Raw genomic sequence first — 15,832 nt, forward strand, 5'->3', positions numbered from 1 at the left:
CCTTTATTGTCCCACAATGGGAAAATTCAGGCATGATATCCAGAGGATGTCTTTGTCAACTCAATCCCTGTTAGGTGCTTATTGCTGTGAACAACAACCCCACATCACCATTCCTCCACTATCCTGCTTGACAGTCGGTATAAGCTGATGTTGCTGTTTCCAGGGAAGATTTGCAGCAGTTTGATAAGATTTCTGCTGGTGAATAATCCACCTGTCTTTAGAATAATTAGCTTTATTTAATAGTTTAGAAAGTACGCCGTAACTCTTCCCAATAAAAGCAACAACTGGTTCTCTCACCTGACTGATAAAAGTAGAAACTGTATTCTGTATTTTACTCAGAGTTTTTATGTTTGTTTAATTATGATGAATATCTGTACACTTTTAAATATATACTATTTTTATTCCTCTGGTCCTTAAACAAAAAATGATATCTTCAACAGACAGAACATTTTATAGATAATTATATAAATTGTCATGGTGCAGTTTTAGCCTGCCTGTCTCCCCATAAACTTGCCAGCTCTTTCCACCTCTCAAGCAGCTCAGCTCTCACTCCACCTCCTCATTAGTTCCACCTGCCGTTCCTAATTATCCCGGACTCAGTACACCTGCCAACACCTCTACTTAAACCTCCCTCAGTCTGCTCTTCCCCGCCGGATTGTCTTCATCCAAACCTCGTCCTGCCTTGTGCTTCTCACGTCTGCCTGCCAGAGTTCCCCTCATCGACGCCCGCCTGCATGTTCTCTCTCTGCTGTGCTGCTGGTTCTGCTGCTACTCCAGCGCTTCAACAACTCTCTGTGCTGTCGGCTAACCTCATACCCCGGCGTTCTAAGAACTCGCTCTGCTGCTGAGCTTCAGGCTCCTCCTGGACCTCAGCTCTCTCACGCCTGCCCTGTATGCTCCTTGGCTCTCAGCGTCTCCCTGGGTCTACAAACCAAGACTGTGGTTCTCATCCGCCACAATCCATCAACCTTCAATAAACTCTTTAAAACGAAACTCTATGTGCAGCTGAATTCGGGTTCAAACTCCACATACCCTGACATAAATATTATTGGCATTTTATTGATTTTCATCTTTTACTAATCATTACTGCCACGCTGGGAGAGGGAACAGCTTTTTCTTTAAGCTCTTCTTTAATTCAGATTTTTCTCATTTTATCTCTTTTATTTGATAGATTCATGAATCTGACATTTCTAAGGTTTTGATTCTGTTAAAAAGTCCACCTTAGGGTTAAAAGACAATGGAGTAGCTTCTTGTTAGATTCAGATCTAGATCTCTTCATTCTGGTTGTATCCTAAGATCCCAGAGCGGAGAGGAACCAGGTGTTTGGTCTTTGTAGCCGGCTTGATGTTCCCAGCGGCCCGAGAAGGAAGTTCTAGGGTTCAGGGTTAAGGTTCAGGGTAGACTCTCCTGAGATCAGCATAAAAATTAATCAAGAGCAAATGTGAAAACCTGCAAAAACAACGTGATGGTCATTAAATATTTCCTTTTTATTACCAGGTAGAAGCCATGGAGTCTGTTTTAGAGCTGCTGTTGGAAACCCTCGGTGGTCTAAATGAAAGAGAGCAGCGTTCATTCATCGACTGGGTTTTTAAGAAAGCTTTGTTGATGGAGGATCGTTTTCAGTATCAACATCACATTAATAGAAGATTATTAGACCTGCATGTTCCTGTGTTTGAAATGGTGCAGCAGACCGGCCTGAAGTCTGTGGAGACAACTAAGAAATTTTTAATAAAGATAAAAAGGCCAGATCTGCTTCAGAGGATTGAAACATGCAGCAAAAGGCAGGAAAGTAAGATGATAAAGATTGAGCATGTTAATATATTATTTAACCTTCTCATTTTGATTTTAATTACTAATATCTTTGTTTCCCTCAGAGAAACTCTCAGTGGAGGAGCGACGCTCTGCTGTCGTGCACAAAGTGAGGGTTCTCATTTCACTCCGATTTGGTTGATGTCTTTAGTAATAATGAGATCCTGATGCTTAAAAAGGGTCTAAAGTTTGTTTATAATTTGCCAAATAAAGAAAAAATACAACTGAAATAAAATAAATACCTTTGAACATCTGCTGAATTTAATGGCAGAGTGATAAAATTTAAAGAATCTGTACAAAACCATAAGAACATTTCTGAATGATATGTTGATGTTTCAGGTGGCTCTGATGGCAGCTTTCAAACAGCTTCTCACAGACGTCCTGAGTGATTTGAAAAAACGGGAGATTAAGAACTTCAAGAAGTTTCTGAAATCAATCCTATCCCCCTCTGACTATGACCCGTACCGTTCTCTTTTGAGTTTGGAACCTGTCCCAGTTACAGTCAATAGGATGATGGAGACGTTTGGTTTGCGGTCTCTGGATGTTTCCATGGAGTTTTTAAGGGACATTAACAGGAACGATCTGGTACAGAGGCTCCTGGAGAACAGCTCAGGACTCAAAGGTAATTAAAACAAATCTAAATCTATATTCTGTCATCACCAACGAGCCGTCCGTAGAGTTCCTCTTGTAGCTTGTTGCAAAAGGACCTCAGCCTTCCTTAGGATGGGAGAACATCTTATCCTGAAGAACCTGAGTTATTATCCACCTTCACCAGATGTTCCTAGTTCACCTTCACTACTCATCTGGGTTTATCTGGTCGAGGTCAAACACCAGTTTCCCATTTCTCCTGGACCTCTGTGTTTCTGTTTGCCGTTTCCTTTGCCATTAATTTCCCAGATGTTATCTCTGTATCCTGTTCTGTCACACCTGAACTGCTGTTTTGAAGCATCACCATCTCCAGGCCCCTGCTCTCCCCCACCACACGGCTCATAAGGCACCCAGCCTGCTCATTAATCCTTGTGGGTCTACATTGTGGTGCTCCCTGTTGCTCCTTTGGGGTGAGCCTATTTAGGCAACAGAAACAGGGCTGGACCACCAGGTCCAGGCTGAAAGCTCTCCCCCAGGACCAGCTGGTCCTCAGGCTTCTCTGTTCTGAGGGAATTGTCTTATTTTGTGTGATTTTGCAGCATAAAGGGATTAATGAATAACTCAGAGCTCTTTGCCACATAATGGAGGCAATTCTCTAAAACTGAGATCCAGCTTTCAACAGACTCTCAGCTTCCAGGTAGAGGCTGTTCCTGGATCTGGTGGTCCTGCTCTACTCGACAGCCTGCTGTGAGAGGGAAGGAGGACTAACGGTGTGTAGGGGGGGGTGTCCTTCAGGATACTGGAGAACCGTTTCCTGCGTCTGGAGGTATACATGTCCATGGTGGAGGATACGCTCCTTCCCACAGTCCTCTGTGGGACTCCAGGTGTTCCACCTGTTTCAGATCAGCTGAATCAAATACTACACTATTACTCTGTTGTTTGAATAATTCTAACTCATGTTTCATGATTTTCTTCTATTATTCTGTAATGAAAATTAATTTAAAATCCTACAGAAGACAATGTTTTTGCTTTCTTTGTCAGGAAAAGCGTCCATTGATGAATATCTGAGAGCAGACGTGTTAAACAGAGTAAGTTGGACTTTCTACTACCTGCTTTATTTCTTCTCAGAGGAATTCAGTCAAATTAATACCATGCTCTGGGTTTGAGACGCACCAAGACAATCAGAGATGAGCAGCATTATAACAGGGAGATAAACCAACCCTGACAATACCATAAATCTGATCCAAAGTTTTATCTGAACTGAGTGGATGAGAAAAGCTGGAGGCTCCTTGCACACTTTCTACATTTCAGAGATAAAAACAAAAAACACAAAATAGAAGAACTGGAAGGAATAGATTACGGTTCCAATTATTCCCAGTTTAAGAAAAACATGCAAACAAAAAGTTATCTTATCACTCCTGTGAAAAATGTATTTGCTCAACAAGTTTTTTTAAATGTTTCAGGTGCCAGCAAAGGTTTCTCTAAAACTTACTCTTCTGAAGATGATGAATCACCTGGACCCCTGGGATGTCAGGACATTTAAATGGTTGCTGCAGTTCACATGTTTCCAGAAAGGCCTCCCAGACATCCCAGACATCCTATACAGCAGGCGGAGGTCCAGGTCCTGGTTTGGCAGAAGGTTGATGGTTCGGGGAGGAGGAGGACTGGATCCACCAGACTTTGTGGATCGGATGGTACAGAGACTTGGCCAAGAGTCTGTGGACGTAGCCAGGGAGGTTCTGACGGACATGAAGAGGACGGATGTGGTACAGAAGCTGACAAGAAGCAGCTTAGGATCAAAAGGTTGGACTGTTGTTGGCGCTATGAAGAATTAAGATTATGTTTTAAAAGTTAACAACTTTAAAAATGTTGTTCTCTCTTTTCTCCAGAGGAGCTACAGTCTCTGTTGCTCCAGAAAGTAAGTATGATCACATCAACACATCTTTAGTTCCTCAGACTTTCAGCTGTATAATCTACCCAACGCCCAAAAACATTTAGAGATCACACTGATGCATTTTGGGAAAACACCAAAATAATGACAGTGGGCAGGAAGGCAACGTGAGGAAGAGTAGAAAACTTTAACCACATAAAACAATGTTATGCCACAAACCTGTTTGATTATGAATATAGATCATTCAAACTGAAATGTTTTCTATCACAAATATAATTCAAAAGGTTGTGATCCAAGGGCTATAAGCCTGTAATAATTAACACTAACAATGAATTTATTAATTAGCTGTTATGAACTTATTTATGCTGGAAAACTGTGATCTGACCGGTTGTTGACCGATTAGACTTATCCAGCAAACGTTGATAACTCAAATTATAATTGCAATTGGAGTTTTAACCTTACTACTTTATCACAAACCAATGAAAATGTCTCAGTTGATTTCATTTGTTAACTCAAAAGAAGGTACTTCTTTTGCTCTTAGAGACAATTTCTGGACCTTCTGGACCAAAATAACCACAAACAATTACTATTTCACACGTTATTATTTATTAAACTAATAATTCCCTGTTACAGCATTTATTCTTCTTAATAAAACGCTAGGAAACACTATTCGCTACTCAAAGAACATGCAAAAGAGAATAAATGAAAATAAAACAAGTCAAAAATGGATTAAATGAGAGATAGCAATTCTTAATTTAGTTCACAGTTGTTTAACGTCACATTCGAGAAGTCGGCACTTTGACATAGCAGCTTTGAAAGACAAAATAGCCCTGAGATAACACAACTGGAGTACCGAAAATAGACCTGAAGCCAGACAGGGAACGCCTCTGTACCGCACAACTAGTCTCTAGCACTCATGCACCGTGGGATTTACCTGTCATTGAACTTGAAATAATCCCAGAATTATATCCAATAAAGTTTTCTTGCATGTATAAATAGAGCCGAGTACTATGGCAAAAGCGGTAATATTCCATTGGTGGAATAAACCTGTTGGGCTCTCTTTGGCATAAAGTAAACAATTCTTGATTCAACTTTCATGTCTCATCCTTTCCACGCCTCCTTTTATCCCTGTACAGGTTTCACTGTTGCTGGAAATATTCAGCACACCCCTCTGCAGAAATACCTCATTATTTTTGATGTGTCTTGTCTGGCTGTGTAACATTAAGAATTGCTATCTTGATGCCAGGGAAAGCCCAAAAGATTTAATTTCCCAACTAGAATATTACTGCTTTTGTCTAATAACACAGGCTTGGGACGATTTAGGATTTACTGTAAAATACCTGACCTGTCGGTCATCTCCCTTTGAAAAGCTCCCGTTACAAATACCGCAGCATAGTTACAACTTAAACTGGCGATTAACGATTAAGGCCAAGCGACTAATGATTAAGGCTGGGGCCAGTTTAACAATAATTGCTTTGGGCAATCTGAACCGGCTAATTAGCTCCTCATCATGTTCCAGCAGGATCTCTGAAAAATACTCCCTCCACATTCTTCCATCAGCGATGTCCTCCAGCAGTGCCGACGCTGCCACCCTTCCACATTTACGTGCAACTTCTAACTTTTATTTATTGACACGTGTGATTATCTCCACCTTGTCCACTCTCAGAACCATCAAACCGGACTTATTTGGAGTTAATCCACTGATTTGTCACAGTTTTATTTTTCTGTAAGAGTGAAAGTGTTCCTAAAATTCTTTACATATATTTGATGTGCATCGGCTCACAGAGAGAAGCCTGTGTTGTATCATTGACTTTGCAGCAATCCCTCATACCAAGCATGCATGAGGGAACAGTGGACAGGAAAATTCCCCTTTAACAGTGAGACAATTTGCCTGTTATATAAATTCATCACACGTAAACATTTCAAGCCTTTATTTCTTGTAATTCTGATAATTCTGGCTACAGAGACTGAAAACGCAAATCAGTGTCTCAGATTATTAGAGTATTGTGAGGGTTAGGTCTCTCAGTCTGGCTCAGTAGGGCGACGCCATGATGGAGAAGACAGCTGACTAGACAGAGGTCCAGAAGACAGGCACTGATCTCCTCCACAAGGGGAAGCCACAGAAGGTCGTTGCTAAAGAACCAGATGCTCACAGGGTGCTGCATTCAAGCATATTCATAGAAAGTTGAGTGGAAGGAAAAAGTGTAGTAGGAAAAGGTGCTCCTGCAACAGGGAGAACAGCAGCCTTGGAGAGGATTGTCTACCAAAGTTCAGTCAGGAATTTAAAGGAGCTTTGCAAGGAATAGACTGAGACTGGATCAGTGCATCAAGAACCACAATCCACAGACAGATCCTATAATTATATTACCTGGTCTGAGGAGAAACAGAACCAAACTGTTGCTTGGTGGTCCAAAGTCCTCTTTTCAGATGAAAGTAAAGTTTTCATTTGATTTGGGAAAACAAGATCCCAGAATCTGGAGGAAGAGAGTGGAGAGGCACATAATCCACGTTGCTTTAAGTCCAATCTGAAGTTTCCTCAATCAGTGATGGTTTTGTCATCTGCTGGTTCTTGTCCACTGGGTTTTCTGATGTCCAGAGTCAACACAGACATCTAAGAGCACTTTATGCTCCCTTCTGCTGACAACCTTCACAGAGATGCTGATTTTATTTTCCAACAGGACTTGGTACCAAAAGCTGGTCCAATGGCCAGGGTGGTTCTGTTCTTAATTGAGAAAAAAATGGGCCTGACCAGAACCCCTTAGAGAATCTAAGGAGTATTGTCCAGATTAAGATGAGAGACACCAGAACCAATGGTCCAGATGACCTGAAGGCTGCTATCAAAGCAACCTGGGCTTCCAGAACACCTCGGCAGAATCACAATTCATGTAAAAGGAGCTCAGACCTGGTACTCGGGGCAAAATTACAAGAAATTAAGGCTTGAAATATTTCTCTCTATGTGTAATTAATTTATACATGAGTCTAACTTCATGAGAAAAGAAACAAAAACATGGATCTATACACAATATTGAAATTTTTGGAGAGATAGCTGTGTATATTCAAATAAATACATGATATGTTTCACCCCTCAGGAAGCAAGTCTAACAGCAGTTATGGAGAAACTTCTGGAAACATTTGAAGATTTAGATGAAGCTGAGTTTCAGCGTTTTTGGAGAACCCTGCAGAAGACAGCCATGAAGCACAGAAGAAGAACCCCGACCTATTTTAATGAAACGAAATGGAAAGTGGCCGAGCTGATGCTGGAGGAGTTTGATGAACAAAGTTTAGACGTGGCGATGCAGATTTTAAAGCAGATAAATCAATCTGATTTGGTGCAGAAGATTTCAGAGAAAGTCTCAACAAGTAAGTTAAGGGAAACCAACTTCTGATTAATGCAGTATGCTGATGACGATGGGTCATCTTCCTCTGATTAAAATAAGATTTTAAAATCCGATAAATAATTAACAACATTTTCAATGCTTGTGGAGTTTATTTCTGAGCATTAAGCAGATTTTATTATAAACATATCATGTTTAAGCCTTTCTCTTTTTTCTGAGAGAGAACTTTCGTCATGGGCAAGTAATTAAAGAAAGACAGATTATCAGTAATAAATGGGTAAGATATTAAATTACCAGTAATATATCCAATGATTTGATCACCAGTCCGTGTCTTGACCATATGTGATTAGAAATCGCATATCGTAGTTTGCCAGCTTGTCACAATACTTTCAGAAGTGAATATTGACAACATATTTCCTGCCAAATGGGAGCATATAATGCATCTGAAATCAGAACTTCTAACAATTTAATTTAGGTATAACTAGAATGCACTTCTAGTTTAGACATTACAGTCAGGCAGTCTTGTAGACAGCTCAGGGGTCCTATCAAGTAGTGTACCGTAATGCTCTGAATATCCATTGAGCGGAGCAGCTTCGTTGCTAGCCAAAGTTGTACTTACACATTTTAACAGATTTATGAGATTGTACCACATAAAATCGGCCAGCAAGCACAACGGTAATCATATATAAGACGCATCATCAATTTTTGAGAAAATTTATGGATTTTAAGTGTGTCTTATAGTCTGAAAAATACGGTAGATTGTGCAGAACAACCCACTCTCATGGCAAATGAGACCCTGGATGAATAAGGTTTAATAAGGTTATTGTTTCTCCACAAGGACCTGTGAAATGCCTGGACGCCAAGGAAACTAAAGGAGTGATGGTAATTATTCAGTCACTGAATGGTGATATTTACACGTATCTCATCTGGGTGAAGAGTCAGAAAGTAGCATCTGATCTGTGTTCTGCAGCTGGACTCCACCTGCTGGACTGAACTTGTACCTGAGGAAAACAGGACAGATGCAGAAGCTCCAACCTACAGGTGAAATTAGCCTCATCAGCACTGCTGCACAGGAAACTGGAAACTTCAAATAAATGTTGTTTTTTTTTTTTGCCTAACCATATTTCAGCTTCCAGTGTGAAGCTGGACACTTTGAATGCAGCGTCTCTGGTCTGCGTTGGGTCTGTTCAGAAAAGGTCATTTTTAAGTACCGGTTCTGCTCCTGGGACGGACACATGGAGAGGATAGAAAGCAGAGGATACATGCCTGCAGGTCCTATGATGGACATCACCCTCATTACGGGGAAGATGATGGAGGTGTTCCTGCCACACTGGATCTGTACTGGTAGGAGAACACGATGGTGGCAAACTTTTTAACATGATGGATTCAAACATTTCCCCTCGGTGTCTCACTGCTGTGTTTTATTCAGATGACATCCCTAAACCTTTGGACTGGTTTGCAGTCCTACACATGGACGACTGCGGGGACGCTGTGGAAAAAGTCTCTGAGGTCTCATCAGCACATGTCAAACTATCTGAACCCATTTTCTCTCCGAGAGCGGTGCTGATGAAAGTCGGCCTTCCTGTGAAAATCAGCTGCAACGTGTTGATCTATCAGACCAACACAGCTTTCCTCACACTGCATGTTTACCTCATCCCACGGGATCCAGCGTTACATCAGGTAATCACAGGTCTACCAGTGTGGAGGAACACAGCTCAGACACATCAATACTTTCACTTGTTTTGTTTTTTTGTTGTTTTTTTGTTTTTACAGAAAATGGACCAGGAGAAAACTTCCAGTGGATACAAAGTGATCCGAAAGGCAGACCCAGAGAAGTCCCTGAAAATAAAAGATTATTTCATCCTATCATCAGATCTGGATGCAGCAGAAGTTTCTCCTAAAGTAGGTTTGAGGCAGCTTTAGATGTTTTTTCATCAGACTGTACATGCATCTAAAGGCCAGTTTATTGTAGGATCACAGCTAGACCGCACAATACAACAAATATATCGTCTACATCACTGTTGGTAAATATGAGCTAATTATAGAAGGACCATGGGTTCAGTCAGTAATGCATTTGGTGATACTTTTTAAAATACAATATATAATTTAGTAAGATTGTACCTAAGGCATTTCCTCCCTGTCTCTTCTTTGGAAGGAAAGAAAACTCCGATATCAGAAAGGAGAGCCACCTTTCTTTGAAGTGTACGTTGAAAATGCAAAGGGAAACTTCCGTCTGATGCTCAGACCCGACGGAGAGGACCAGCCAGTGTGGGAGTGTACTGTTCGAGAAGGTCTGTTTCAGATCAGTGAATTTCAGTTAAAGTATTCACAACAACTCAGGGGACCTTCACTGCTTGCTTTGAGCAGCTTTGTTTCACAGAATGAGGAAAAACCCGCCTGATTGGTTGATAAAGCTGGGAACTGCTCACTACTCCAGACATTTTGAATTAAGAAAGCTTTCTGGGTGGGAAACCAAACATCTCCAGATACAGAATAAAAGTCCAACTGGTTTATTTCCCAACCTTTTTTGGATTGATAATGACCTGAATGACTGGGAATCTTCACCAACACATCTGATTGATTGGTTTTAAATTTGGGTCGATAAGAGAATACCTGTTTACATGATTTTTTTGCATTTCTGTTTCAGGTGAATATCAAAGCAGTGGCCAGGCACAAGGTGAGAAAAACTGGTGGATTGAACAAAAGTTTTCACACCCCTTTGCAAGTAAAAAAAAACCTGAATGGGATAACTTTCTGAAACCGAATAACACAAAGTTGAGCATGATTGTGAGGTGGAAGGAAAGCGACAGACCATTTTTTCCAAAAGAACTGTTTTTAATTATCTTATTGGTCTATCTTTTTTATCTTAGTTGTATTGTTATTTTAATTTGTACATTTACAGCCCTTTGTTGACTGAGGGTGTTTTAAAGTGCTTTTATGAATAAAGGGGGGATGGTATGGTGTTTCATGGGGGATATTATGTGACTCCAGTTTGTGCACATATAGGCCTGAAAGGAACATTTTGGTCACACCAGATCAGAACATCTCCTAACACACCTTCACGGTCTTCTACAAGTTCAGTTCATCTGCTCTGCCCAGGTTTCAACCAGATTAACTCACATCAGCAACTCACTGACCCAACTTAAACTGTGTGAATAATTAATTTATTGTAAATCCTTTATAAAACTGGAAAATCTGTTTCTAAACTTTTTTTAACCCTTTTCTCAGAGCTTTCAACTATTATGCATTGACCATGCGCATTTCACTGACTTCACACGCAACACATGTCATTTCTCACGCATAAACAAGGCCCATTTTATGGAGTTATATTTGTGCTTTTGACTTGAGCACGCAGGAACCAATCCTACTGCAATTCGTGTTAATGGATCAGCAGGAAAAGCGATCAGAGTTATCAATAATTTGGGTCTTAACCAGTGGTGAGAGTAAGCCTGTCTCACTGCGCGCTTTAGTTCATCCGTACCGGTATGGTCCGTTACTGCGTACACAGGAGGCCAGGGGGGAAAGCGGCTGCCAGATGAAGCCTTCATTCAGAACCTTCAGTCATGGCTGCATGCTGGATCAGAAAACAGTCCTGCTTACCAGATGCAGTCTAAAGGCCCGTTTACACTACCCTTGTTAAACCGAACCAAGCCGAGACCAGTCTGAGCTTGGATCAGTTAACCAAGCCAAGACGACCGTTTACACACCACACTATCCCGGTTCCTTGGTTGCTCCTCGCTTCCTAGTGGCGATCTGCGGTACTGCTGCTCTCTGGAATTGAAGGCGGGACCGAGCAAATCAAAATGGCAGTACCCGTAACATTCAGGATGTTATGGTTAGACAGATTCGGCTTTTGGGACGTGGATAAGACAAACGAACATCTAATAAGGATTTACAGACGCAGGAAACAATGACAGACACTGAGGTTCATCACACTGCTAAGCAGAATCATCTCTGGAAACCGTGTGGCACGGTAAGGAAGCTAGTATTATTATGAATGTCTGAAATTTGTCTGAATGGAGTGTGAATCGGGACGTGCAGCCAGACACGCCGGAAAAAACGCGGACAGTCATCTGACTGTAAGGGGATGACGCGGTCTGCTCATGCGCTCTTCGTTATCAGGTAACCGGGATAAAAAAAATAAAAAACAGTCCGAGACCTACTAGGGAACTGGTCTGCAGTTAGCGCGGTCCAGTTCAGTCTGCTGACCGTTTACACACAAGAGTTATCTCGGTTACTGAACTTGGACTGGTCTCTGCTCGGTTAAAAAAGTGTAGAGTAAACGGGCCTTAAAACACCACTTAGTCTTGTGGACCCCAGGAAGACTAGCTGTTTGCCATGGCAAAAGCTAATGGGGATCGTTTCGGCAGACAAAGGGTCAGTCCTGCATCCTCCCCCCACGACACCACCCAACAGATCACCTCCACCTCTTCCTCAGTAACATCTCTTTCCATACACAAGAGAGATGTTAACAAACTCTTCAGAAGACAGAAGACCCAGAAAGCTGCTGGACCAGACTCTGTCTCTCCATCCACCCTGAAGCACTGTGCTGATGAGCTGTCTCCAGTGTTCACAAAATTTTTTTACACCTCACTGGCGACATGTCACGTACCAGCCTGCTTCAAATCCTCCACCATTATCCCTGTTCCCAAGAAGCCAAGGCCCGTTTACTCTACACTTTTTTAATCGAGCCGAGACCAGTCCAAGCTCGGTAACCGAGATAACTCTTGTGTGTAAACGGTCAGCAGACTGAACTGGACCGCGCTAACTGCAGACCAGTTCCCTAGTAGGTCTCGGACTGTTTTTTTTTTTATCCCGGTTACCTGATAATGAAGAGCGCATGAGCAGACCGCGTCATGCCCTTACAGTCAGATGACTGTCCGCGTTTTTTCCGGCGTGTCTGGCTGCACATCCCGATTCACACTCCATTCAGACAAATTTCAGACATTCATAATAATACTAGCTTCCTTACCGTGCCACACGGTTTCCAGAGATGATTCTGCTTAGCAGCGTGATGAACCTCAGTGTCTGTCGTTTCCTGCGTCTGTAAATACTTATTAGACGTTTGTTTGTCTCATCCACGTCCCAAAAGCAGACTCTGTCTAACCATAACATCCTGAATGTTACGGGTGCCGCCATTTTGATTTGATCGGTCCCGCCTTCAATTCCAGAGATTGGTAGTACTGCAGATCGCCACTATGAGGCGAGGAGCAACCAAGGAACCGAGATAACTCTTGTGTGTAAACGGCTGTCTTTATCTCGGTTAACTGATCCAAGCTCGCACTGGTCTCGGCATGGCTCGGTTTTTAGGTGTAGTTTAACGGGCTAAAGGACCACAGAACTTAATGACTTTAGACCCGTCGCTCTGACCTCTGTGGTTATGAAGTCCTTTGAGCGCCTTGTGCATTCACACCTTAAAGAAATCACCAATCCCCTCCTGAACCCCCTACAGTTTGCCTACAGAGCCAACAGGTCTGCAGATGACGCTGTCAACCTGGCCCTCCACCACATCCTCCAGCACCTGGACTCTGCAAGAACCTACGCCAGGATCCTGTTTGTGGATTTCAGCTCTGCCTTCAACACCATCGTCCCAGCTCTGCTTCAGGAGAAGCTCTCCCAGCTGAATGTGCCCGACTCCACCTGCAGGTGGATCACAGACTTCCTGTCTGACAGGAAGCAGCAGGTGGATCACAGACTTCCTGTCTGACAGGAAGCAGCAGGTGAAGCTGGGAAAACATGCCTCTGACTCCCAGCTCATCAGCACTGGTTCCTCCAGGGCTGTGTTCTTTCTCCTCTGCTCTTCTCCCTGTAAAACAACAGCTGCACCTCCAGTCATCAGTCATCAAGCTCCTGAAGTTCCAGACGACACCACTCTCATGGGACTCATCTCTGATGGTGACGAGTCCGCCTACAGGTGGGAGGCTGACCATCTGGTGACCTGGTGCAGGGAGAACAACCTGGAGCTCAACGCTGTAAAAACAGTGGAGATGGTTGTGGACTTCAGGAAGAACTCAGCCCCAGCTACCCCCATCACCCTCTGTGACTCCACCATGGACACTGTGGAGTCTTTCTGCTTCCTGGGAACTATCATCTCCCAGGACCTAAAGTGGGAGCTGAACATCAACTCCCTCACCAAGAAAGCCCAGCAGAGGATGGACTTCCTGAAGAAGGCAGCTGAAGAAATTCAACCTGCCAAGGACAATGATGGTGCACTTCTACTCCTCCATCATTGAGTCCATCCTCACCTCCTCCACCACCATCTGGTACGCTGGTCCCACCGCTAAGGACCAGAGCAGACTGCAGCGTGTCATCCGGTCTGCAGAGAAGCTGATTGGCTGCAATCTTCCATCTCTCCAGGACCTGTACGCCTCCAGGACTCTGAGGCGTGCAGGAAGATTGTGGCTGATCCCTTCACCCCACTCACAGACTATTTCAGTCACTTCCCTCTGGCAGGAGGCTGCGGTCCATCAGAACCAGAACCAGAACAGGCTGCGCTCCATCAGGACCAGAACCTCACGCCACAAGAACAGTTTTTCCATCTGCTACCAGCCTGATGAACAAGGCCAAAAGCCGCCCGTGACACTGGACACTGCCTCTCTCCCCCAGACTTAACACACAGTCTACTGTGCTTTAATGTAACGCACAGTAGACTGTGTATTTAGCTTCTGTATATATATATATATATTCTATTTTATTTTGTTTTGTCTGCACCATCAACACCAAGTCAAATTCCTTGTAAGTGCAAACCTACTTGGCAATAAACTTGATTCTGATTATGAGGTAGTAGCTATCCATCCATCCATTTTCTTAACCGCTTAATCCCTCATGGGGTCGCGGGGGTTGCTGGTGCCTAGATAGTAACTGTGTTTCATGCTAATTTGTTTAACGACACAGAACCAGTGGTGCTTCGGTAGTCATGCTGCCTTGCGCTTGATTTCAGGTGCGCAAAATTACGTTACATGTAATTTAGGCCCACACTTTTAAGGGTTATTTTAAGGAACTTGTAACATCATCGGTTTTAGCTCAGACCCATCATTCCAACTGTTCCTTCTAAATGAGCCCTTTGCTGTCTTTATTTATAAATTTTTCCCACAGTTTATTTTCAAATAACCTCACTGGTTAGGTGGTTGAAACTTGGACAGAACCCGACGTTCAAACAGAACGTTGATCCAAACTCGCATCCAAATTAATTCTGCATCAGATAGAGCAGCTTAATGCTTATTATAGAATAGAGCAAATAAAACTGAATGTAAAACATTAAGATTTTTTTTATCATCCCATGCCTGGTTCTGGCGAAGGTAAGATGCTTAATTTAATTTGGGGAAATTTAAGGATTCTGTTGATTAAAGATTACATTTTCCAGATTTTATAATCCACACAAATAAATCATTGAACATGCAACTTCTAAACAATCAACTAGCTGGAAACACAACAGAGCCCAGTTTGAATTTACGAGTAAGAAGGGAAGCCTTTGGTTGGACCCCGTTGCACGTTTTCTCCTCATTGTAGCTGAATTAAAACCATTTCACTGAAATATTTCTGTTTCTCTCACTTTGTGTCAGCAGGAGGCGCTCCAACCGAAGCTGCTGCTGTGAAGACAGAAGGTATGAAGTGACAGAAAGTTACTGAGAGTAAAAAAAACATTCTTCTGCACGTTGTTAACATTAGAGACACATATCAGGATGGCGCCGCAGACGGCAGCCACGGTGCACACTTTTTTGTTTTGTTTTACAACTTAACTCTGGTTTTTGCGATGATACCCGGAGCTCTTTCACCAGAGAATACCTCATGAACATCAGGGCAACATCCCCAGAGGATTTATTCCACACTTTTCTTCTCCCTACGCTGGAAATTTTGTACATTCTGGTCAAAGGTGCGCTCACCTTTGCTCACGCAGCGAAACGTCAGAGGAGAGGAAAACGAGCCGGTGCACTCGTGCGTCATCACCAGCGCAGCCTCCGCTCACTGCTACTGGGCATAATCCTGTCCAATGTGCGTTCCTTGCCCAACGGACTGGACGAATTACATCTGATGGTGGGGAAAAAACAGGAACTTCTCTGCCACATGCAAATGTGCAGGTTGCAAAGCGCACGCTCGCAGACCAGATACTGAGTGTGGAGCTGAGCAATCCGGACTCCTTAGTTATTGCCCTTGGTGACTTTAACAAAGGATAACTCACTCATGATCTTCCTAAATATAGACAGTTTAT

At 42.8% G+C, this 15,832-nt stretch overlaps 2 protein-coding genes and 2 long non-coding RNA genes across 4 annotated transcripts in view; 3 read left to right on the top strand and 1 right to left on the bottom strand.

The window, feature by feature from the left end:
- The window catches only part of LOC118562715, a 53,239-nt gene extending 51,658 nt beyond the window's left edge, over positions 1-1,581 (top strand). Inside the window, exon 4 of the long non-coding RNA XR_004930778.1 lies at positions 1,498-1,581. This is a non-coding gene — a long non-coding RNA (uncharacterized LOC118562715). The remainder of the gene's footprint in view (positions 1-1,497) is intronic.
- Positions 1-15,832, top strand: part of LOC105924485 — a 252,954-nt gene that overhangs the window by 235,515 nt on the left and 1,607 nt on the right. Inside the window, exons 19-21 of the mRNA XM_036135517.1 lie at positions 9,779-9,914; positions 10,271-10,300; positions 15,189-15,227. Coding sequence (XP_035991410.1) covers positions 9,779-9,914; positions 10,271-10,300; positions 15,189-15,227 — 205 coding nt within the window. The remainder of the gene's footprint in view (positions 1-9,778; positions 9,915-10,270; positions 10,301-15,188; positions 15,228-15,832) is intronic.
- Positions 1-15,832, bottom strand: part of LOC118562707 — a 275,945-nt gene that overhangs the window by 194,155 nt on the left and 65,958 nt on the right. The gene's annotated exons all lie outside the window — the stretch shown is intronic.
- Positions 4,161-7,595, top strand: LOC118562713. Its single transcript, XR_004930776.1, has 3 exons — positions 4,161-4,200; positions 4,287-4,315; positions 7,378-7,595. It is a non-coding gene; the product is annotated as an uncharacterized LOC118562713 (long non-coding RNA).

The sequence above is a fragment of the Fundulus heteroclitus genome, chromosome 3 (assembly GCF_011125445.2).
Source record: "Fundulus heteroclitus isolate FHET01 chromosome 3, MU-UCD_Fhet_4.1, whole genome shotgun sequence".
In the NCBI taxonomy this organism is placed as follows: Eukaryota; Metazoa; Chordata; class Actinopteri; order Cyprinodontiformes; family Fundulidae; genus Fundulus; species Fundulus heteroclitus.